A 24,366-nucleotide genomic window follows, 5' to 3' on the forward strand; every position below is an offset into this window, starting at 1 on the left:
TGGCCCATTATGCTTTTTCGAAGCAGTCTGTTGATTCTTCCACATCTAATTGCTGAAAAAGAATGGTTGATGAACAGGTTAAATTTGTGTGTGAGTGTGTGTGTGTCTGTGTGAAGGGCAACAGGTGCATCTTGTTTTTCTCCTAAATGCACTCATGTGAACAATGAGGGTGTGATATACACTGAATGTATATCTAAGTAGGAAAACAGGTTTATCTTTATCTGAATTATTTCCTCTTCTCCACTGCTACTCCCATGTTATGTACAATGAGTGGTTGGTGTTTTTATCTCATGTGGAGGGCAGGAGGACCTGTGGCCCTTCCTTGGCTCTCCACAAAGAGTGTATGAATCCACTATATATCTTGGGAAAGTGAGAATCTCAGAAAGGTTGACTGTTTCTCTGAACACAGAAAACAAAGTATCATCGTCATCAGAGTTGTGTAATTATGTAAATCTATGAAGAGTGAAACCTGAGTCTGAGACGGGTTGGGTTTTTTTTATTCACAAACTCCTTAGTTATGACAATTTTGGTGGTACAAAGGAACATAACACAATGGTCTATCTTGTGATCCATTCTACCTATCATGTGTGAATGCAGAAACATATATAATGCTACACGCAGCATAGACAGAAATACTACCAGTTCTAATTTCTAGGTTCTGTATTTCTATACACCTGTCCTTGAGCAAGAAATGTAATCTCCTTCACTACAGGGCCTCTATAAAAACAGGCTGAAAACAACTAATTCCTTGCATGTGTGAGTCATTGTTTTCCGATAAAATGTGCCGAAAAGTCTGGAACAGACATCATTACTTTCCAATATACTTTTTTAACAATGCATCCATTATAATGATTTGGATGATAAAGGCAGAGCAATAAGATGCAGTACATTTAAATAAATAATAAAAAAATAATAAACGGTTGTGTTTCAACTGGGAAACGTTAACCAGGATTTGAACTTGTGTAGTTTCACATGAAAGTCCACAACACTACCCACTGAGACACCCCTCAAAGTCACTAGTAAGCTTGGCACCAACATCGGTAATAAGGTGCTCCGTAGAGGTCGCGATGCATACAGAAATAATTACTGCCATTGATGATCAAACATTTATATGGTTGCTACCAACTAAGCTAACTTGCAACAAAGGGACACCCAGCTTTATATCTATGGTGAAGCCACTCATTCAAAGTTGTTAGCGTTGGTGGCAGCTGGTTTTCAAAACCTGAGACAGTAAATTGTTTGTAACGTAACAACACAGGTTTCGTTTAATAACTTGTGATCTTTCGACAGATTGGTCAGATTGGAACAGGATCGAGTGTGATTGACAAGCAGCACATCTCTAATGCTTCTTGACAACGATTGTTTGTCTCGTCCCTTCCTGTTCTTTTACTTTCTACTTACCTATTATGAAGTCACCTGTAGACCACTCTTGTCTCAGCTAAGGTCAACGTAGCCTACATGACTTCAAGAGTGTACATGAAACAGACCAGCACATCTGAGTCACAAGCATAGAAATACCTCTGCGTCACTCCTCTCTGTGTTCTTTCAAGCGATCTCTCTCACACAGGTCATGAAATTCTCATCAGATAAACTGTTGTATGTCCTGGGATTGTCCAATCAACAGACATTTCTCTAAACCGGTTTAAACTACCTAATGGCAGTAAGCCAACATTTAACTTTCAATGTATTTCCTGAGGTATAGACTACCATTAAGACCATTCATTCCTAACTACTGCTGAAACCTATACTACTAATATTACTACTATATCAAGTACTAATACTACAGTGTCATTAGTTTTCTGTCAGGTAAGCCATCTTTAATTAACATTATTTATTTATAGGAATAATCATCAGTTAAGATTTGTCTTTACACCAATTGGATGCCTTTTAAGTAGTGTAACTTATTATTTTTATTTTCTGCATCTAATGTTGATGAATCAAACAACTGCTGTAGTAAATGTTCATTAGTGCCATAAGAGGTGACTGGGTTAGACAACTTCACTGTACATCAGCAACAAACACCTTCGTGACAGGACTGTTGGAAGCTTGTTGTGTGTAACTGGGACAAACAATTGAAAACAAGCTTTATTAAAACATTGAGATATTACTGTATATTCTGTGTATTTTCTAGACAGTTTATCTATGGGTAACAGGGTTGACACGTCATTAATAATTAACATTTTAATGGAAAATTGTAATTAACTAACCTTTTTTATGTTCACTGGAAGTCGAGTAGAAAATAAAACTTAAAGTTATGGAAAAGATTAAGAGACCACTGCACCTTTTTCTTTCCTTTCCAAAAAAGTTGAAAAGGAATGTTTTGAGTCAGTAACAGTAGTGTTCAATTTGCAGTGGTCTCTAAATTTAACCCTTCTGTTCCTCACTCAAAACCTTCCTTTTCCACGTTTTTGGAAAGGAAAGGAAAAGGTGGTCGCTTCATTTTTTCCAGAGCTGTATTTTCACCAGTGAGGACAATGAACAGCATTGTTTTCTAACCCTTCCCCTAAACCAAACCTCAATCCCAAGTGAAGACAATGAACAGCATTGTTTTCTAACCCTACCCCTAAACCAAACCTCAACCCCAAATGAGTGTTACCTTTCCTTAACTGTTTTGTTGTTCTGGAAATTCTTGAACTAATGTATATTTGAGAAATGTCAGATTTTCTATTACCTAGTATTTAACTCTGGTCTTTGTTTGTGAAACACATGTCTGTATAATATCAGGGGATTATTGGGTACTCAGACCATCTTTAATTGTGCCAAGAGAATTTTGTCTCTGCTTCCTCCTTTAAGAGTGTTTATCGATGGAATTATCATGACAAACCTTACCCCTAATCTTTAACCTAAACACATGGGAGTGTTGCCTTTCTCAAACGCTCTGCTGTTCTGATTGAACTTAGCTGGGAACACTTTATCTTCACAGCAAAATGGTAGTTCAGAAAAGCTTCATGGCTAAAATCGTTCAAAATGTCTGAGTTTGTGGATCTCATGTCTGGTGTGTTTGGTTTAAGTTACGGTGCCATGCAGGTCAGATTTACCCTCGCTGGCAGAATGTGGGGGCTGATTTGTTGGGCAGTGATGGCCCTGCAGCTTAACACAGGTATGTTTCAAATGTTCAAGCCTAACAAATCAATGTCTGTAAACAGGTTTTAAAAAAAACTATTAATTCATTGTCAAACCATTTCGAGAAATAATAATAATTTTATTTTAGTGTTTTCACTTCTTTTTAACCAGGCAACTGAAAGCTTTATTTAATCCAGGATGTATCTCTGAAAGACAGTGTTGCAATGACTGAAAATAAAATCCTGTGTGGGTGTGTGTGTGTTTGTGTGTGTGTGTGTGTGTGTGTGTGTGGGTGTGTGTGTGGGTGTGGGTGTGTGTGTGTGTGTGTGTGTGTAGCAGGTGCTGAGAACCCCACAGATATGGAGGCAGGGGTGGAGCCCCAGCCATCGTGCCCAGCCGGGTGGCATCAGAACGGGCATCGATGCTTCTCCTTCTACCCCGTCTGGGCCACCTGGGTCTCAGCTGAGGTAACACTGGTCATAGAGAGAGAAACCACAGCACAGCTCCTTCTGTTTGATTATGTGGTTACATTTAAATAAGTGAGGGGATGCTGTATTATTAAGTGTGCTTGGCAATAAGTAAAAAAAAACTTATTGTTATTCATCTTATGCTGCCTGACATGTAGTGCAAAAACTGTTGAACAAAAACAACTTTTACATGTGCATAATTTAGATACTTCCTTGTGCTTACCATGACCACATTTGCATACATCCTGCTATATTTTAATGAACCTGAAATCCAAATCCCCTTCATACTGCAAATATATACATTTGCATTTACAACTCTGTTTCCAAAAAGTTGGTGATGCTGTGTAAAATGTAAATAATGTAAAGTGTAAAAAATAGAATGCAAGGATGTGCAAATAATTTCAATATTCAATAGAAAAAAGTACAAAGAGAACATATCAAATGCTGAAACTGAGACATTATTATTGTTCCTTGAAAAATACATGGCCACTTTCATGGCAGCAACACTGGAAATGTTTTGTAATGGTAAAGACCAACCCTGTCTTGTAAAAGAACTAAACCTGGTGGAACAGCTCACAATTAATTTGGTTCATTGACAACAGGTCAATTGTTTTATATATGAACATTTTCATATTAATCATGGTAATTATTGACGTGTACTCTGCGAACTACTCTTCATTGACAAACTGCAGGTTTATTGTCTATGACTCATTAAATTATACACAACGTTCTCCGTCTCTTCATGCCCGAGCCTCGGCTAACACAGCGTTCTCCGTCTCTCCAGTCCTACTGCTCCCAGCGTGGAGGGAACCTGGCATCAGTTCACAGTCCAGATCAACAGGTGTTCATCCAGGACCTCGTCAGGAAACACACAGACCAACCCGTCTGGATTGGAGGCTATAACGTGGCTCAGGTACAGTACATGCTGTCATTCATTTAGACAGACAGTCAGTCTGTCACACAAATATTCAGTCAGTCAGTCAGTCAGTCAGTCAGTGTTATGTCTTGAAAACAAAACCATGCAAGACTAGTTCTGTCGGCCCGTGACTGAAAGGGATAAATGTTGATAGCCCTTGCTGGAATCGATCTGCTGTTTCCTATGTAACAGACTGAGGGGGTATTTCAGAAAACACAACTCTGGGTTGAAGGTTTCAGAATGGGGGTATTTCAGAAAGAGGGTTTAGTGAAAACTCAGAGTTAGTTGACTCAGAGTTGAGAGGAACTCAGGGTTTACGGTTTCAAAGAGCCAGTACTAGGCTTACATGGTTCCTTTTCTAATTCTGTGATCAGGAGTGTTTGTGGCTCTGGAGTGACGGCTCAGCGTTTAATGATTTCCACTGGGAGGAGAAGGAGCCCAGTAACTCTGGACGAGGTGGGAGCTGTATGGAACTACACACTGGAGGTACACACACACACACACACACACACACACACACTTAAACCGAGTTGTTTTTTTGATCACCAGAGTGTGGTTGTTACCTTGGCAACAGGTGGGCGGAGCTGGAATGAGGCCTCTTGTGAAGAGCTGAGATTCTACGTTTGCTCGACGAAGACGAGGTGAGCATGCTAGCACTGCCTTGTGTCCAACCCAGCATTCTTACATGGATCGTCACAATTAGGTGTGTAAAGGCCATCAGGCAAGTTGGCTTTTCTGGTGTCTGAACATTATCATCACTCAAGTAGAAAGTGTTCAACTATCAGTGAGTGAAATAAGAAATCACCAGTATTTAACCTGGTCACTGAACATAAATGGATATCCAGGTATCTTATATACAGGTAACAAGCTGAGGTTAGGAGTGCTCCTAATCTTATTTTATTACCTGTATAAAAGACACCTGTCCACAGAAGCAATCAATCAGTCATTGTCTCTGGCTCTGTCGTGATTCTCCTCTCTGGGATGGGTCTTCTGGAATTTGGGCATTGTCTCTGGCTCTGCCGTCTTTCTCCTCTCTTGGGGAAAGTTCCTATCATAAATATGTGCCTTCTTATGTAGTTCCAGAAAAGTCAACATGTCCAATTTCACAGCAAATCTATTAATAAAATGTCTAAACTCAACTTATCTCATTAAGCACATGATGATTTAAGAAATGCATGTCTGTGCACTGACCTCCTCTGTCTGTCTGGTTAGATCTGATGTAAGGGCACAGTCCAGTCAGAAGAGAAAACCCCAGATTGGTAAGTGGCTACATGACAGTCAGAGGATGACAGGGATTTAAAAAATGTATTTCAACATCTGACTGTAGTTGTATTCATACGTGAAACTATGCAGCTTATTATCTACATGGGCCAAAAGCCTTTTGGGCATAACAACTTGCCGTGTGACATATCAGTTAAATTATTCAACCAATCAATCAAATATATTTATAAAGCCCTTTTTACAACAGCAGTTGTCACAAAGTGCTTTTACAGAAACACCTGGCCTTAAACCCCAAGGAGCAGTAGTGTTGAATTTCAGTGGATAGGAAAAACTCCCTAAGAAGGCCAAAATTTAGGAAGAAACCTAGAGAGGACCCAGGCTCAGAGGGGTGACCAGTCCTCTTCTGGCTGTGCCGGGTGAAATATTAAGAGTCCAATTGGAATAATTTATAAATGCATGTGGGCTAAATCCAGAGTCTATTTAAATTTAGACTAGGTCAGAAGTATGACCAGATGGACAGACACAGCAATGGGCCCCCCAAACCAGGTACTCCGCAGGTGTGGAGCAGAACCTCATGTCCTCCTAAAGTTTAAAATGGGAGGAGACTGGGAATATTCAGAAAATGCATTCCTCATATCAACAACGATTTATTATATTTTACATATTCATCAAAGGAGAGGTCAGGGTCAAGGGTAACGCCAAGGTTTTTTACAGTTTTTTGGGATACGACCATGCAGCCGTCGAGATTTACAGTGAGATCTGCTAACAACGCTCTTTGTTTCTTAAGTCCTAAAACGAACATTTCTGTTTTTCTTGAGTTTAAGAGCAAGAGGTTCTCTGTCATCCACTTCCCAATATCTGAAATGCATGCTTCCAAAGTAGGTAATTTAGGGGCTTCTCCATGCTTCATTGAAATATATAACTGTGTCATCAGCATAAAAGTGAAAGTTAATATTGTGATTTCGGATTACATCGCCCAAGGGAGCATATATAGTGAGAACAATAATGGGCCCAGAACCGAGCCTTGAGGAACACTATAGCATACCTTTGACTTGTCAGAGGATATGCCATCCACACTAACAAACTGATATCTTTCAGATAAATAAGATTTAAACCAGGCTAGAACATGTCCACGTAGCCCAATATGGGTTTCCAGTCTCTCTAAGAGAAGGGAGTGATCAATAGTGTCAAAAGCAGCACTAAGATCAAGAAGCAACAGGACGGACGCGGAACCTTTGTCTGAGGCCATTAGAAGGTCATTTGTTACCTTCACGAGTGCAGTCTCAGTACTATGGGATCTGAAACCGGACTGGAGCATTTCATAAATGTTATTTGTCTTCAGGAAGGCATTCATTTGTTGGGGAACACATTTTTCTAAGATTTTTGAGAGGAATGGGAGGTTCGATTTTTTTAGAAGAGTCTTAATATCGGCTATTTTTTGTGAGTTTGGTACACATTCGGAGGAAAGGGAGCAATTTATTATGTTCAACATTGGCTGACCTAGCACAGGAAATAGCTCCTTAAGTAATTTTGTTGGAATCGGGATCTAGCTGAGAGTTTGTGGGTTTAGAACTCATTACAAATTTAGTGAATGTGTCGAGCGATACGGTTTTAAAAAATTCAAGTGTCCCCATTGACACCTGGTCAGGGAGGTTCAGGACATTCTCAGGACAACTGAGATTTTGAGGACCATAACTATTTAAGGAGTCAATTTTATGTTTTCTAATGGTGATGATCTTTTCATCAAAGTAGTTCATATATTCATTACAACTAAAATGAAGACCCAGATCTTGTTGAGCTTTGCTTTTTTGTTAACTTTGCAACTGTATCGAAGATACATTTTGGATTGTTTTTGTTCACCTCAATCAGGTTGGAGAAATAAGCTGATCGAGCAGACGTGAGTGATTTTCGGAATTGTAGTGTACTGTCTATCCAGGTTAGTCTGAATACTTCCAACTTGGTGGAGCGCCCCTTTCGCTCCAATTTTCTGGAGGCTTGCACAAGTGCTCTAGTATTGTCTGTGTACCAGGGAGCAAGTTTCTTGTTGCGTATTTATTTTGTTTTTAGCTGTGCAACTGTGTCTAATGTATTTCGCAGTGTTGAGTTTAGAACCTCGATTTGATCGTTGACAGATTTATGTACTCTGTCGTTGATGAGCAAACTTGTAAGAATATCAAGGAATTTATTTGTAGTCCGAGAATTTATAATACGGCATTTGAAACTCATTGTTTGCAGAGCAAGTGGATTTCTTGTTTTAACGGTAAATGTAATAAGACAGTGATCCGATAATCCAGGATTTTGGAAATTATTAGACCTACAATATCTATTTCTCGTGACAGGACTAAATCTAAGGTGTGATTGTGGCAATGTGTTGGACCTGAGACATGTTGGATAAACCTATTGAGTCAATTATGGCTTCAAAGGCTTTTTGGAGAGGGTCATTAGACTTCCATATGAATATTGAAATCGCCAAAAATGTAAATACTATCTGCCATGACTACAAGCTTAGACAAGAATTCTGGAAACTCATTGAGGAACATTGTGTATGGCCCGGGGTGCCTGTAAATGGTGGCTATGTAAAACGATTTATCGGCCTGGTTAACCTTTCATGAGTAAAACAATCAGTGATGTGTTTGAGAGTTAATTTATATTTACTGTCATAAATATTAGCAACACCCGCTCCTTTTCGGGATGCACGAGGGATATGATCACTAGTACAGCCAGGAGGAGAGGCCTCATTTAAGGCAGTGAATTCATCAGGCTTTAGCCACATTTCACATAAACCAATAGCATCTAGTTTATGATCAGAGATTTATTCATTTACTGCAACTGCCTTTGGAGCAAGGGATCTAACATTTAGTCCCATTTTGAGATGCGAGGTGATACAGTCATTTTCAATTTTATTTGTGACCAAGGTGGAGTAAGGCTTTATCTTAATAAGATAGTTTTGTTTCCACTACATTGTTTAACTTTTCTCAGCCTGGAACGAGTCACAGTGGCAATAGGTAAAGCTGTACTAACTACTCTGGCTATGCTATTGACAGACTCCACTATGCTAGCAGGCTGGCTAACAGCCTGCAGCCTGACCTGCACCCTATCTCATGTTAAAGCTATAGGAGTGAGACTCCTGTCAATGTTCCTAGATAAAAGAAGAGCACCACTCCAGCTAGGATGGAGTCCGTCGCTCCTCAGCAGATCAGGCCTGGCCCTATTTCTGGGAGAGTCCCAAAAAGAAGGCCAGTTATCTACAAACTCTACCTCCTGCGACGGGCAGAACTCCGTTTTCAGCCAGCGATTGAGTTGCGCAAGTCTGCTGTAGAGCTCGTCACCACCCCTAGCTGGGATGGGGCCAGAGACAATTACTCGATGCCGACACATCTTTTTAGCTAATTTACACGCTGATGCTATGTTCTGCTTTGTAACCTCAGATTGTTTTATTATTATATTCTTCACTTGCTTTTCAAGTCGCTGTCAGACTCCAGAATCTCTCACAGCACTGGGTTAAAAGTTGACGCTCATTTGCTTCATTTCTAAACAGTTGTAAGACTCTGTATTTGGACAGTAGCAAAAACAAGCAAAAATGACAATGTAATTATAATACAGAGATTACAAATTCACTATGACGTCAAGTATTAGGAACAGGTCAATCTGTTGTCATTATGAGTTAATAGATAATAAAGGATACACTACCATTCAAAGGTTTGGGGTCACGTTTTTTTAAAGCACATTTCTGTCCATTAAAATAACATCAAATTGATCAGAAATACCCTGTAGAAATTGTTAATGTTGTAAATGACTGTTTTAGCTGGAAATTGCTGCTTTATAATGGAATATTTACACAGACGTACAGAGGCCCATTATAAACAACTATCACTCCTGTGTTCCAGTGGCACGTTGTGTTTGCTAATCCCACTTTCTTATTTTAAAAGGCTAATTTATCATTAGAAAAGCCTTTTGCGGTTGTTAGCACTGCTGAAAACGGTTGTGCTGATTAAAGAAGCAATAAAATTGACCTTTAGATTTGACTCTGGATTTAGCCCAAAGAAATGTATTTATTATTCCAATTGGACTCTTAATATCTCACCCAACACAGCCAGAAGATGACTCTGAGCCTGGGTCCTCTCTAGTTTTCTTCCTAAAATTCAGCCTTCTTAGGGAGTTTTTCCTAGCCACTGAAATCCAACACTACTGTTGTTTGCTCCTTGGGGTTTAAGGCCGGGTGTCTCTGTAAAGCACTTTGTGACAACTGCTGTTGTAAAAAGGGCTTTAAAAAAAATTTGATTGATTGATTCTGTATCTTCAGCATCAGCGTTTGTGGGTTCAGTTACGGACTCAAAATGACCAGAAACAAAAATCTTGAAGAACTAAAGAATTTACAGAACAGCACCAACTGTCTCTAACCAGAATAGAAAGAGGAGTGGGAGGCCCTGGTGCACAACTGACCAAGAGGACAAATATATTAGAGTGTCTAGTTTGAGAAACACTCACAGGTCCTCAACTGGCAGCTTCCTTAAATAGTACCCATAACACACCAGTCTCAACGTCAACAGTGAAGAGGCAACTCCAAGATGCTGGCCTTCTTGGCAAACACAACGTGCCTTTGGAACACAGGAGTGATGGTTGCTGATAATGGGCCCAAACACACATCAGTTGAGCACACAGACTGTCATATTGTCACATTCACATGATGTTTTAGGTTACTTAAAATTCTGCATTCATGTCATTGATGTGTTGGTTAAAAAACGATCAGTGATTGGTCAACTATAAACTCCGGTGGCAAGGAACAAAACATTAGTGACTATGGGTCTTATGATTAAAGACAAATTCTGAGGTCTGTCAGCATGTTGAAAAGTGTCACCTCTCATTCAACAGATATCGTGATGGAAACAGATCTCTGGTCTTTTTAACTGATTTCCTCTCTAAACCTGCCATCTCTGTTTCACCTCCCCAGAGTTGGCTGCAGGTTTGAGTGTGTATGACCTCCTCTGGGAAACCAGTGAGAGAGTAGCACAGGAGACCCTCTACTCTGCCTTCGCTCAGGGGAATGTATTCCAGACGTCTCTGCCTCCGAAGAGCTACATTGATTTCTGCCACCAGGAGGCGCTATATCTAACCAGAGTCATTTCCATGCTGGAGGTACAGTTTAACTACACACCCACAAAATGAGTTGTAGGGATTGTTTTGGTTTGTTCGGTTGCATTTCTGTAGTTGTATTTTTTCTTTTGTATATTTGTAAAAAAATATACAAATTAATTGAGCTACTTATTTTATATTGGCTACTGCATCAAATGTTAATGGTATACTACAAAAGAAATAGTACGTCCTGTTGGCATGCTGTTTTTAATCAATCATATTCGTTGGACCCATTTTCCACGTAAATTTATGTTTGCTAGAGTTTTTTATGGCACCTAGTGGCCTTCAGCGACACTGCAGCGGTTTTAGCAACCCATTTGCCAAGACTCTGACGATGGTGGACAGTTTTCCCTCGCTGCTCTAATAATGCGTTAAATTGGAACAGCTGAGGGGCGAAGGGCACAGGCTCAGTTGGTTTCATCACAAATATTCTGACATAGTTCAGCTTTATTTATTTAGCTGATGTTCAGGAAGGAAACACCTTTAAATATTCCACCTTCCCCTCTTTCTAATTATTTAACTATTTTCAGTCTGCCGGTGTGTTGGCTTTCATTGTTAACACTTACTTCCATCTCCTGCCTTCAGCTCTGCTGTCCAACCTGCTACAGGATCTGATGGTGGGTTCCTCAAACTCACGGTGGTTGGTTGTCTCTACTGTATAGATGGTTAGATCTTGTGTGTGTGTGTGTGTGTGTGTGTCTGTGAGCCAGGATCTGATCAGAACAGTGCAGGGCCCGGAAGACATCAAGCTGTTTCTTCAGGGAACACATCAGCTCTACCAAGATTCCCTAAAGGAGTACCAGAACCAAGTTCCACAGCACCTGGTAAGACAGTCACAACACCTGGTGAAAAACTGTCTTGATGCACCAGAAACACAATATATATGTATTTACCTTTAAAACAACAAATAGCAATAAGAAAACTATCAAATATAAAATGAATGTAAAAATAAAAATTATTAAACAAAAAATCCCAAGATTTGTTAGCATTAGCATCCATCCAATACAAACCTATGGCATTTTATTTAGCACACCGCTAGAACAGTGGTCAAAACCAGGTTAGTTTGCATTAGAACCACATACTAGATGTGTAATACTATACAGGTAGTGGTCAACTTACGTCCGGGATGCGCTCCGGAAGTCGATCTGGTCGTAAGCCGGCAGAGGAATAATAACTTAGTATATTCAAGGCCCCGTAGCCACATGTGCGTCTTCTTTTACTACGCTCACTTGGCTCTGTTTTCTAAGATTATACAACAATATAGGAGTATATATTGCTCTTATATTTGTTTATACGTGTCAATTCAAGTTCAATTTCCAGAATACCAGGCCCTAATTAATTAAATGCAAAAATACTACATGAATTACTAAAATCTGCTTGAACACCATGCCCTTTCAATAAGTTTATCTACAGGGGTTGGGGTATACAGTTGCGCTCAAAAGTTTGCATACCCTTGGAGAATTTGTAATATATGTACCATTTGTAAAGAAAACATGAGTGAGCAGGCAAAACACATTTCCTTTATTTCTTATGGGATTCATATTCAACTTTAGGTCTTAACAGAATGGCACAATCATAAAACAAAACATGGCAACAGAAAAAAATGAACTGAACAAAAGTCTGCAAACCCTTAGTTCTTAATACTGTTAGATTCTGTCCAAGTTTGAGCCAAATAAATGCAACCAGAAGTCAGGGGAGAGACATCTTTATTCAGCATGAGTCTATGATGTTGTCCTTCCATTTCTCATTTCTATCTCTTCCATAATTACAGAGGCAACACAGTCTTTTATGCAAGGATACATAGGAGGTGGCCAGTGGTCATAACCAACCATTACACAGTCCAATACCCTCCAATAAGAAAGGTTTATCCTACAACAGACCCTTGTATGGTATGTTCCAACCTATGGTCAATGGACCTATCCATATAGCCTATGTCAGTCACATGGGCAACTCCTAGCAGGAGGAATGGACAGAATGTATGGACAGGATGTGTGGGGCCCATCAGTAACACGCAACACGTCCTGTCTATGGTCCTTCTTTCAGAGTTAGTTAGCACATCTGTGGCAATATGAGTGATTTTGTGAGGAAGATACTCGCTGATGGCCTGGGGTTTCATGGAGACAAGTTTGAAATTGAAAGATGTCACCGATTATTCCTGTGAGATTTCTTCGTTACTCTGCGAGACAGAAGGTTCTGCCAGCCGCAAAACAGAAGAAAGGCATAATATGGGAGAACTGTCGCATGTCATTTTATGAGGACATGACTGCCGAGCGCGCTGCGCAAAGGAAGTTATTCTCCCCGCTGTGGCATCATCAGGTGAAGCAAAACACTTCCACATCCAGCAACGCTACGATGTACATGGAATGGTTAGCGAAAGAGCTCTGACGACGTTGAGGAGGCAGAGAAATGTATACGTGATAACATTCAAGATTAGATGGAGTGACCGGTCAACAGGTTTAACTAAACATATGGGGGAGAATTGATAAGTACTTTCAGAAGACGGGGGCGGGATCGCTGGGATATCGCCTGGACAGCTAGAGGAGCGGAGATCGCTGTCTGTGGGACCCACGCGGACCAGAAATAACTTTGCACTGTGATGTTTGTTTTTAGAAACAGTGCTAGTTTTGTTTTTTGTTTGTTCCAGTAATGGTTTTCAAAGTGAGGTATTCTTATTTACATTTTGGTTCACACAAAGCTGTCAATTTTGTTTAATTGTTGTGGACTGGAAGATGCAGGGCTGATATATAACTCGCCATGTTGTAACAATGGGCAATATGGATGTTAATATTGTATCATGGAACATAAATGGGTGCAGCACACCAATCAAAAGGAAAAACAATACTCAGTTATTTTAAGTCTCATAACACTGATGTTGCTTATATTCAAGTAACACACTTTGAAAATGGAAATGAGGCCTTGAAGTTAAAAAGGGATTGGGTTGGAAAAGTATTTCATAATTCAGTATCAAGTAAAAGCTGCGGTGTTGCGATACTTATTAACAAAATAATTAATTTTGTTTTGTTACAAGAATTTAAGGATGAAAATGGACATTATTTATGTCTCCAGGCACTTATTAATGGCGTTCAGGTCGTTTTATGCAACATTTATGCTCCAAACAGGGATGAACCCAATTTTATACATAAAGTTAATAAGATGCTGGGAAGCATGCAGGGACATGTTTTATTAGGTGGAGATTTTAATAATGTTTCGGATGGATATATTGATAGGAGTGCCAATAATGTAACTTCAATCACTAAAACAGGTTTGGCATTAAATTCTTTAAAAGAAGATGTTGGCTTAGTGGACATTTGGAGACTTGTACATCTCTATTTCTTTTTTATCTCTAATTCATGTGTTGACTTAATATTGAACTGTAAAATAGGTGTTATTGCTTTAACGGATCATGCACCTGTGGAACTACATATACATTTAAAGGCTGAGAAAAACTGTAAAGGAAGATGGAGACTGAATTCAAGCATACTGCAGGATGAACAATTTGTGTCAATATTAAAGGAGGACATCAACATTTTCTAGAGATGAATGTTGGGTCTACTAACAGGTTAGCTACAGTGTGGGATGCTCTGAAAGCATATGTTCGTGGTAAATGCTTAGATTTTAGCTCTAAAAAAGTTAGAGAAAATAAGGCAAAGATCCAAACTTTGGAGGAACGTATAGGTACTTTGGAGAAACAAATAGCAGGGAAATTTGATGATAGTAAATTTAATGAGATTTGTCAGCTTATGCTTAGTCTCCATGAAATCTATAACAAGTAGGCAGAGTATGCTCTTTTCCGGCTTAAAACAATTTTTTATGAGAATGGGGAAAAAATGGTTAGGTTATTGGCAAGACAACTTAAAAAATTTGATAATCAGAATGTAATTACTGCAATCAAAAAGGGTGATACATTGGTTACGTCTTCCTCAGATATTAATATGGCTTTCAAGATGTTTTATCAAGATTTGTATACATCTGAGAACATGGTTAGTAAGAATCAGATGGATGCATTTTTTTAAAAAATTACAATACCAAAGATCTCACAAAATGACAAGGACAAACTGGAAACTCCTTTAACAGAGGTGGAAGTAAATAAGGCCATTGGTGCAATGAAATCTGGAAAGTTCCCTGGGAGAGATGGCTTTCCAGACGAATTCTACCACAAATGTATAGACATACTCTGCCCATTTTTGACTGAAGTATTTCATGAAGCGTTTGAATATGGATCACTTCCTGAAAGTTTTAACCAGGCAATAATATATCTAATTCCAAAAGGCGACAAAGATTTAACTGACCCAGCCAAAAATAGACCAATAAGTTTGATAAATGTCGATTGTAAAATATTATATTAACTGTATTGCCACAAATTATTCATAAAGACCAGGTAGGTTTTATCAAGAACAGATCTGCGTCTGATAACATGAGAAGATTATTGCATCTCTTATGGATGAATAGGAATAATGTAAATCCTATGTTAGCTGTATCTTTGGATGCCCAGAAAGCTTTCGACAGGGTAGAGTGGAGTTTTTTGCTTAACGCCCTGGCGAAATTCGATCTAGATGGAAAATTCAGCAGATGGATTGGAATATTGTATTCGGGACCAAAGGCAGCTGTGTTTACAAATGGGGTGCTTTCTTTTTTTTTATATTTCCAGATCAACTCGTCAAGGGTGCAGTTTAAGTCCACTGTTATTCACTATCTTCTTAGAGCCATTGGCTATTCAAATTAGAGAAAACTCAAGAATTAAGGGTGTATTTGCTGGGGGCAGGGAACACAAATAGTTTTTGTACGCAGATGACATTTTGGTAATAAGTCAAGACCCCACTAACTCTATCACAATCTTACTTGAAGTTATTGATAATTATTCGTTGTTCTCTAGGTACAAAATTAATTGGCATAAGTCTGAGGCGATGCCAGTCTCACAAGCTTGCACTCATAGTTTATTAACTGGTTTCAATTTTAGGTGGTTGGAGAAAGGATTGAAATATCTTTGAATTTAATTGAACCCAAATATTGATGATCTTATGGCTGACAATATGGGGAAAATGCTCAACAAAATTAAGACTAACTTGGATACATGGAGCAAGTTAAATTTAACATTATGGGGGAAAGTAAACACAGTGAAAATGGTCATAGCCCCTCTTATCAATTATTATACTATGTGCATACCACGGCCAATACTTATAAGTTATAGTTACATGATAAAACACTTTCTTTGGAATGGTGGTAAACCTCGTATTAACATTAATCGGCTCTGCCAGACAAAAAAAAGAAGGGGGGTTAGCCCTGCCCAATGTAGAACATTACAGTATTTCTATTGAGATGTCTAGTCTGGTTATTTTGGGCGGGGAAAATCAACTTGGACTGGATTTTAATAGAACGAGAGCTTGCTTCTCCAGTTACACCAATAGATATTTTATCACAAAATTCAAATAAAGGGAATCAAATGCAAAATCCTATCTTGAAATTTTCTAAAATGGTATGGTTGGAGGTACATAAAAAATATATAATTGTTGCATATGTGCAAAGATAAGCCCCCTTGTGGCATAACCAAAAAAATAAAATTAATAAACAGACTATTTACTGGACACAATAGCAAAGAAAAGGTATTAGAACTATAGGTGATTTATTGAATGGAGACAAATTTATGTCATATGATGTTATCAAAAGGAAATTTAACTTGGAGGGTCATGGCCACTTTTGGAAGTATTTTCAAATTAGAGATTGTTTGACAGGAAGTGTTAAGTTGTTAAATGGGAAAAATCCTATAGAGGCCTTTCTGCTACTACCTCCACTATTGTGCAAAGCCTCCAAATGGTATAATATTTGCCCCTGGGTTAAAAACAATACAAGTAAAAGTCTGAAAGTAATATGGGAAAGAGATTTAGGATGTACAATGGATGATGATACATGGGATTCAAATTCTGTCAACAATGGGGTTGCACATTAGAGAAGCTAGGGGTAAGTCAATACAGAATTTTTAACAGATATATTATACTCCTTCTAGGTTTTATAAAATGGGTATTGGCAAGATACGATCTCTGTTGGAAATGCCAAATAGCTAAAGGCACTTTGATACATGCCCTTTGGGAATGTCCGGTGATTTCTGTGTTTTAGAGCAGTGTTTTAAGTTACATGCAGGGTTGGTTATCCTGTAATCTGCCCAAATCACCCAGAATGTGTTTTTCCTCGGAGACAAAAGAGAAGTGCCAATGATAAATAAACATACTTTTAGAGTGTTAAAAACTGCTTTGGTAACATGTTTCCGACTCATTTTAAAATTCTGGAATGACTCTCATGCCCAAACACTTAGAATGTGGAAAGAAAGAATGACTGAAAAATGCTGCATGTGAAAGATGTTGGGAGGACTACGAATGAAACCATGAAGGAACAAATGGGACAGTTTCTGCACCTACACTGTCTACATGTAATTTGAAAATAAGCTGTTTACAGAGATTTACATTGATCCTTACTGTTGTTATCTGTGTTTTTTTTTTGTTTTTTGTTTCTTTGTTATAAAATAAAAAACTCAATAAATATTTGAATTATAAAAAAAAAGTTTCTCATGCCCATTTCCTATCAATACCTGTGTATTGCCACCTTTTAGGCATCAATGACAGCGTGCAGTCTTTTGTCATAGTTGTCTATGAGGCCCAGAATTCTGCAGGTGGTATAGCTGCCCATTCATCCTGGTAAAATGCCTTCCAGGTCATGCAAAGTCTTTAGTCGTCTTGCATGAACCGCACGTTTGAGATCTCCCCAGAGTGGCTTGATTATATTAAGGTCAGGAGACTGTGATGGCCACTCCAGAACCTTCACCTTTTTCTGCTGTAACCACTGGAGGGTCAACTTGGCCTTGTGCTTAGGGTCATTGTCGTGCTGGAAAGTCCAAGAGCATCCCATGCGCAGCTTTTGTGCAGAAGAATGCAAATTGTCTGCCAGTATCTTCTGATAACATGCAGCATTCATCTTGCAATACATTTTTACAAGATTCCCTGTGGCTGTAGAGCTCACACACCCACAAAACATCATTGAGCCACCACCATGCTTCACAGTGGGGATGGTATTCTGTTCACTAAAGGCCTTGTTGATCCCTCTCCAAACATAGCGCTTATGGTTGTGACTATAAAGCTCTATTTTGGTCTCGTCACTCCTTAATTAGTGTGCTAGAAGCTGTGAGCCGTGTCATGGTGTTGTCGGCCATGTTGTAACCAGGCTTTTGTTGTGGCATTGGCGCAGTAAGGCTTCTTTCTGGCAACTCAACCACACAGCTCATTTTTGTTCAAGTATTTTCATATTGTGCTCCTTGAAACCACCACAATGTCTTTTTCCAGAGCAGCCTGTATTTCTCCTGAGGTTACCTGTGGGGTTTTCTTTGTATCCTGAATAACTCTTCTGGCAGTTTTGCTGAAATCTTTCTTGGTCTACCCAACCTTGGCCTGGGTATCTATCCATCCATCCATCATCTTCCGCTTATCCGGGGCCTGGGTCGCGGGGACAGCAGTCAAAGCAGAGATGCCCAGACTTCCCTCTCCCCCATACACTTCCTCCAGCTCTTCCGGGTGGACACCGAGGCGTTCCCCAGGCCAGCCGGGAGACATAGTCCCTCCAGCGTGTCCTAGGTCTTCCCCGGGTCTCCTCCCGGTGGGACGGGACCGGAACACCTTCCCAGGAAGGCGTCCGGAGGCATCCGAAACAGATGCCCAAGCCACCTCAGCTGACCCCTCTCGATGTGGAGGGAGGAGCGGCTCTACTCTGAGCTCCTCCTGGGTGACCGAGCTTCTCACCCTATCTCTAAGGGATCGTCCAGCCACCCTGCGGAGAGAAGCTCATTTCGGCCGCCTGTATCCGGGATCTTGTCCTTTCGGTCATGACCCAAAGCTCATGACCATAGGTGAGAGTAGGAATGTAGATTGACCGGTAAATCGAGACCCCTAGATACTTAACTCCTCCACTTGAGGCAGGCACTCTCCACAAACCTGAAGTGGGCAAGCCACCCTTTTCCGAGTGAGGACCATGGCCTCAGATTTGGAGGTACTGATTCTCATCCCCACTGCTCACACTTGGCTGCAAACCGTCCCAGTGCATGCTGAAGGTCCTGGCTTGAAGGGGCCAACACGACAACATCATCCGCAAAAAAGCAGAGACGAAATCGCGTGGTCCCCAAACCTGACACCCTCCGGGCCCCTGGCTGCGCTAGAAATTCTGTCCATAAAAATTACGAACAGAATTGGCGACAAAGGGCAGCCCTGCCGAAGTCCAACATGCACTGGGAACAAGTCTGACTTACTGCCGGCAATGCGGACCAAGCTCTTGCTTCGGTCGTACTGGGACCTGACAGCCCTTAGCAAAGGACCCAGGACCCCATATTCCTGAAGCACTCTCCACAGGATGCCGCGAGGGACACAGTCGAATGCCTTCTCCAAATCCACAAAACACATGTGGATTGGTTGGGCAAACTCCCATGTACCCTCCAGCACCCCGTAGAGGGTATAGAGCTGGTCCAGTGTTCCACGGCCCGGACGAAAACCACACTGTTCCTCCTGAATCCGAGGTTCTACTATCGGCCGTATTCTCCTCTCCAGAAACCTGGCATAGACTTTCCCGGGGAGGCTGAGAAGTGTGATCCCTCTATAGTTGGAACACACCCTCCGGTTCCCCTTCTTAAACAGAGGGACCACCACCCCGGTCTGCCATCCCAGAGGCACTGTCCCCGACCGCCACGCGATGTTGCACAGGCGTGTCAACCAAGACAGCCCCACAACATCCAGAGACTCAAGGTACTCAGGGCGGATCTCATCCACCCCCGGTGCCTTGCCACCGAGGAGTTTCTTGACCACCTCTGTGACTTCAGCCCGCGTGATGGACGAGTCCACCTCTGAGCCCTCATCCTCTGCTTCCTCAATGGAAGACGTGACGGCGGGATTGAGGAGATCCTCGAAGTACTCCTTCCACCGCCCGATGACATCCCCAGTTGAGGTCAACAGCTGCGCACCTTTACTGTAAAGAGCGTTGGTAGGGCACTGTTTCCCTCTCCTGAGGCGCCGGACGGTTTGCCAGGATCTCTTAGAGGCCAGCCGATAGTCCTTCTCCATGGCCTCACCAAACTCCTCCCAGGCCCGAGTTTTTGCCTCCACAACCACCCGGGCTGCAGTCCGCTTGGCCTGTCGGTACCCGTCAGCTGCCTCAGGAGTCCCACAAGCCAACCAGGCCTGATAGGACTCCTTCTTCAGCTTGACGGCATCCCTTACTTCCGGTGTCCACCACCGGGTTCGGGATTGCCGCCTCGACAGGCACCGAAGACCTTACGGCCACAGCTCTGAGCGGCCGCTTCGACAATGGCGGTGGAGAACATGGTCCACTCAGACTCAATATCTCCAGCCTCCCTCGGGATCCAGTCGAAGCTCTGCCGGAGGTGGGAGTTAAAGATCTCTCTGACAGGAGATTTGGCCAGACGTTCCCAGCAGACCCTTACAGTACGCTTGGGCCTGCCGAGTCTGTCCAGCTTCCTCCCCCGCCATCGGATCCAACTCACCACCAGGTGGTGATCAGTTGACAGCTCCGCCCCTCTCTTCACCCGAGTGTCCAAGACATACGACCGCAGGTCAGATGAGACGACAACAAAGTCGATCATCGACCTGCGGCCTAGGGTGTCCTGGTGCCACGTGCACTGATGGACACACTTATGCTTGAACTTGGTGTTCGTTATGGACAAACTGTGACTAGCACAGAAGTCCAATAACTGAACACCGCTCAGGTTCAGATCAGGGGGGCCATTCCTCCCAATCACGCCATTCCAGGTGTCACTGTCGTTGCCCACGTGGGCGTTGACATCCCCCAGTAGAACGATAGAGTCCCAGTCGGAGCACTTTCCAGCACCCCTCCCAGAGGACTCCAAGAAGGTTGGGTACTCTGCACTGCCGTTCGGCCCGTAGGCACAAACAACAGTGAGAGACCTATCCCCGATCCGTAGGCGCAGGGAAACAACCCTCTCGTTCACCGGGGTAAACTCCAACACATGGCGGCAGAGCTGGGGAGCTATAAGCAAACCCACACCAGCCCGCCGCCTCTCACCATGGGCAACTCCAGAGTGGTGAAGAGTCCATCCTCTCTCAATTAGTGTGGTTCCAGAGCCCAAGCCGTGCGTAGAGGTGATCCCGAATACCTCTAATCGGAATCTCTCAACCTCACGCACCAACTCAGGCTCCTTCCCCGCCAGCGAGGTGACGTTCCACGTCCCTAGAGCTAGTTTCCGTGTCCAGGGATCGGGTTGTCTAGGCCCCCGCCTTCGACTGCTGCCCGATCCTCTCTGCACTGGCCCCTTATGGTCCCTCCTGTGGGTGGTGAGCCACGGGAAGGCGGCCCCACGTCGCTCCTTCAGGCTGAGCCCGGCCGGGCCCCATGGGGAAAGGCCCAGCCACCAGGCGCTCGCGTACGAGCCCCAACCCCGGGCCTGGCTCCAGGGTGGGGCCCCGGCTGCGCCATACCGGGCGACGTCAGGGAACTCATAATTTTTTTCATCATTAAGGGGGTTTTGAACCGCTCTTAGTCTGACCCGTCGCCTAGGACCTGTTTGCCTTGGGAGACCCTACCAGGGGCATATAGCCCCAGACAACATAGCTCCTAGGGTCACTCGGGTACTCAAACCCCTCCACCACGTTAAAGTGGCAGTTCATGGTATCTAGAGATCCCCCAATTTTCCACTTCTTAATAAGTGATTGAACAGTACTGACTGGCATTTGCAAGGCTTTGGATATCTTTTTATATCCTTTTTCATCTGTAAAAAGTTCCATTACCTTGTTACGCAGGTCTTTTGACAGTTCTTTTCTGCTGCTCATGGCTCAGTATCTAGCCTGCTCAGTGCATCCACGTGAGAGCTAACAAACTCATTGACTATACACAGATACCAATTTCAATTTAAAAAGCCACAGGTGTGGGAAATTCGCCTTTAATTGCCATTTTCTGGTGGTAAGGAGAAAAACTGAGCACAGCTGTTGACTTTGACACACACAGAAATCCAAACTGTGCATCTTATTCTTCATCAGTCTCTCTTAACAATTAAATATGGAAAAATCTAAGATAATTAGACTGTCTGGAAAAGAAATATGAGCCCTGGTTAAACGTTTAATCAATTAACACCCAATGAATATGCAAGTGATCACGAGTCTATTCTTTATCAGGTTAACGTAAAATAGCATGTTTATGAAAATATCCCTACAATACGTGTGTGGTTGTCAGGTAGAGTCCATTCAGGAGGTGGTATTATATCTGTGTGTTTGTTTCCTATTTCCTCATACCACTCTTCTTCTTCTCCTTTTCTCCCCCGATAATTTTTCCTCATCCTTCCTCCTTCTCGTCTACACTTTTCTTCCTTCTCTTCTCCTTACAGAACCTGTCCTCCATCCAGACCTCTCCAGCCATTCGTCAGTACCTGCAAAGTTTCCATGATGTGGTGAATGAGGAGCCAATCTACTGGGTGGTTTCTCTGCTGCCTAGAGCGATGCTCAGACCATACCTGGCAAAGCACCTCCCCCTGGGGGAGCAGGCCAGACCAGGCTCCAGCCCCTGCCTCCTCCCCTGGCTAAGCCTCTTCCCGTGCCCCTGCTACCAGTTGCCCACTAAGTGGAGTGGAGAGGATCATGCGGACAAGCAGATAGGCAAGACTCCGACATATAAGTAAAGTATCTTGGTGTTGTTATAACATATTATAATTACATATTTCAAGTACTATATCTTGGTGATGTTATAACGGATAATAACTACATATTGCAAATACAGTATCTTGGTGGTAATATAACAGATTATAACTACATATTGCAAGTACAGTATCTTGGTGGTGTTATAACGGATTATAACTACATATTGCAAGTATAGTACCTTGGTGGTGTTATAACAGATTATAACTACATATTGCAAGTACGGTACCTTGGTGGTGTTATAACGGATTATAACTACATATTGCAAGTACAGTACCTTGGTGGTGTTATAACATATCACAGCTGGGGCTATTCGAGCATGTCCATTAAATTGGTTTAACTTATTGTGATTCTAGTGCATCATTAATTGTGCTTTCACAGTCTGAAAGCATCTAAAAACATCCCACAAACAGCCACCAATATAATGTTTAGAAGTGTGTCTCTCTCCAGGTCTCTTGTGGAGAAGTACCAGGCTGTGATTGACATCTACAAGGCTGTCAACATCTTCAGAGTCAACATGATCAATGAGAAGGCGCTCTTCACCTCCAGGTAGTTTGACTAAATCTACATTCAGACAGGTCCCAATATTCATATTCCTTAATATTTTTAGTTTTAAAAATTTGTAAAGCATATTTGATTTGATTATACAGAAATAATGTCAAATTGCACTGAGATATATACATTCATTTATTAAAATGTACCTCTGTATTTATCAGGATGTTGAGCATTTGGTCCTGGCATCTTAAGTGTCACCTTAAGGAGAAACAAACTATCCAGAAGCTGAATTAGAAAAACTATTAAACCGCTGGACCAACTTAGGCCACATATACTTTTGTAAACATCATAAATAAATCAATTCCTATTCATTGTGTCTTGTGACGTTCATCTCAGCTGGTTTCCCACTGGTGACGAGGAAGCAGTAGAAGACCCAAACAGCTTTTTGCTGTCTGTAGAATCTGGTCCGGACTTAAAAGTGAGTGACACCAATTAATGAATTACTTAGAAATGTATTACTTAAAAATCATTCAATGGGATTTTCTGGATTTTTGTTTTAGATTCCTTCACTCAGGTGAAGAGTACCTATGATTAAAAATAACAGACTTGCAAAAACAGCAGTGTATCAAATACTTGTTCTCCCCACTGTACCACACCTGTGAGGGGGATGGATTAACTCGGCAAAGGAGAAGTGCTCACTAACACAGATTTAGACAGATTTGTGAACAATATTTGAGAGAAATAGGCCTTTTGTGTACATAGAGAAAGTCTTAGATCTTGGAGTTCAGCTCATGATAAATGGGGGCAAAAACAAAAGTGTTACATTGTAATTTGACCACCCCTCTGGGCTGAAGGTGGACAAGACTGGGCTGTTTCTGATATTCCAGCCAATGTCTGTTGGGTTTCATGGGTCATGTTGTCTCATCCCCATAATAAGATGTTTTTTGTCTCCCTCTGCAGGTAAGACTGTAGCAGAGCTGCTGTGGAATGCTGGGAGCTGTTTATGCGTGTCATTTTGGGTGTAATGTTGTTTTACAATTAAGATTAGGACCTGAAGTCCTCTGCCCCCATCAGGAACTTTTGTTGGTCCCATGATGACAAAGATAACTTTTGACTTGGGGGTTAAGTTTAAGTCAACCTTACAATCTATGTTAGAATTAGTTTACGTTTGGGAATTATAGGTAGGTTTGACTAACTTTAGGCATAAGAATAAGATTAATGTGGGAATGATAATCAGTCATCCTTCTTAATTAGAATACTTTATGAACGAAACATATGTGGAATTTACAGCCATATATTCTCTGAAATCCAGTTTGGTTAATTTTCACATTTTGTTTCCTAATACTGAATAAAGATCTCTAGGCATAGCCTATTTAATGAA

At 41.6% G+C, this 24,366-nt stretch overlaps 2 protein-coding genes across 2 annotated transcripts; both read left to right on the forward strand.

Annotated features, from left to right (window-relative positions):
- Window positions 1-1,681: 1,681 nt before the first annotated feature.
- On the forward strand, window positions 1,682-10,780 carry LOC117592796 (galactose-specific lectin nattectin-like). Its single transcript, XM_034290780.1, has 9 exons — window positions 1,682-1,806; window positions 3,028-3,100; window positions 3,400-3,530; window positions 4,315-4,443; window positions 4,821-4,932; window positions 5,021-5,087; window positions 5,659-5,705; window positions 10,619-10,724; window positions 10,765-10,780. The coding sequence occupies exons 2-9, from the start codon at window positions 3,052-3,054 to the stop codon at window positions 10,778-10,780; spliced, it is 657 nt and encodes a 218-aa protein (XP_034146671.1). The 5' UTR covers window positions 1,682-1,806; window positions 3,028-3,051.
- Window positions 10,732-24,366, forward strand: LOC117593871. The gene is made up of 6 exons (XM_034290370.1): window positions 10,732-10,803; window positions 11,511-11,624; window positions 22,184-22,470; window positions 22,941-23,039; window positions 23,382-23,463; window positions 23,946-24,366. The coding sequence occupies exons 1-6, from the start codon at window positions 10,795-10,797 to the stop codon at window positions 23,955-23,957; spliced, it is 603 nt and encodes a 200-aa protein (XP_034146261.1). The 5' UTR covers window positions 10,732-10,794; the 3' UTR covers window positions 23,958-24,366.

This window comes from Esox lucius, chromosome 24 (assembly GCF_011004845.1).
Source record: "Esox lucius isolate fEsoLuc1 chromosome 24, fEsoLuc1.pri, whole genome shotgun sequence".
NCBI classification, from domain to species: domain Eukaryota; kingdom Metazoa; phylum Chordata; class Actinopteri; order Esociformes; family Esocidae; genus Esox; species Esox lucius.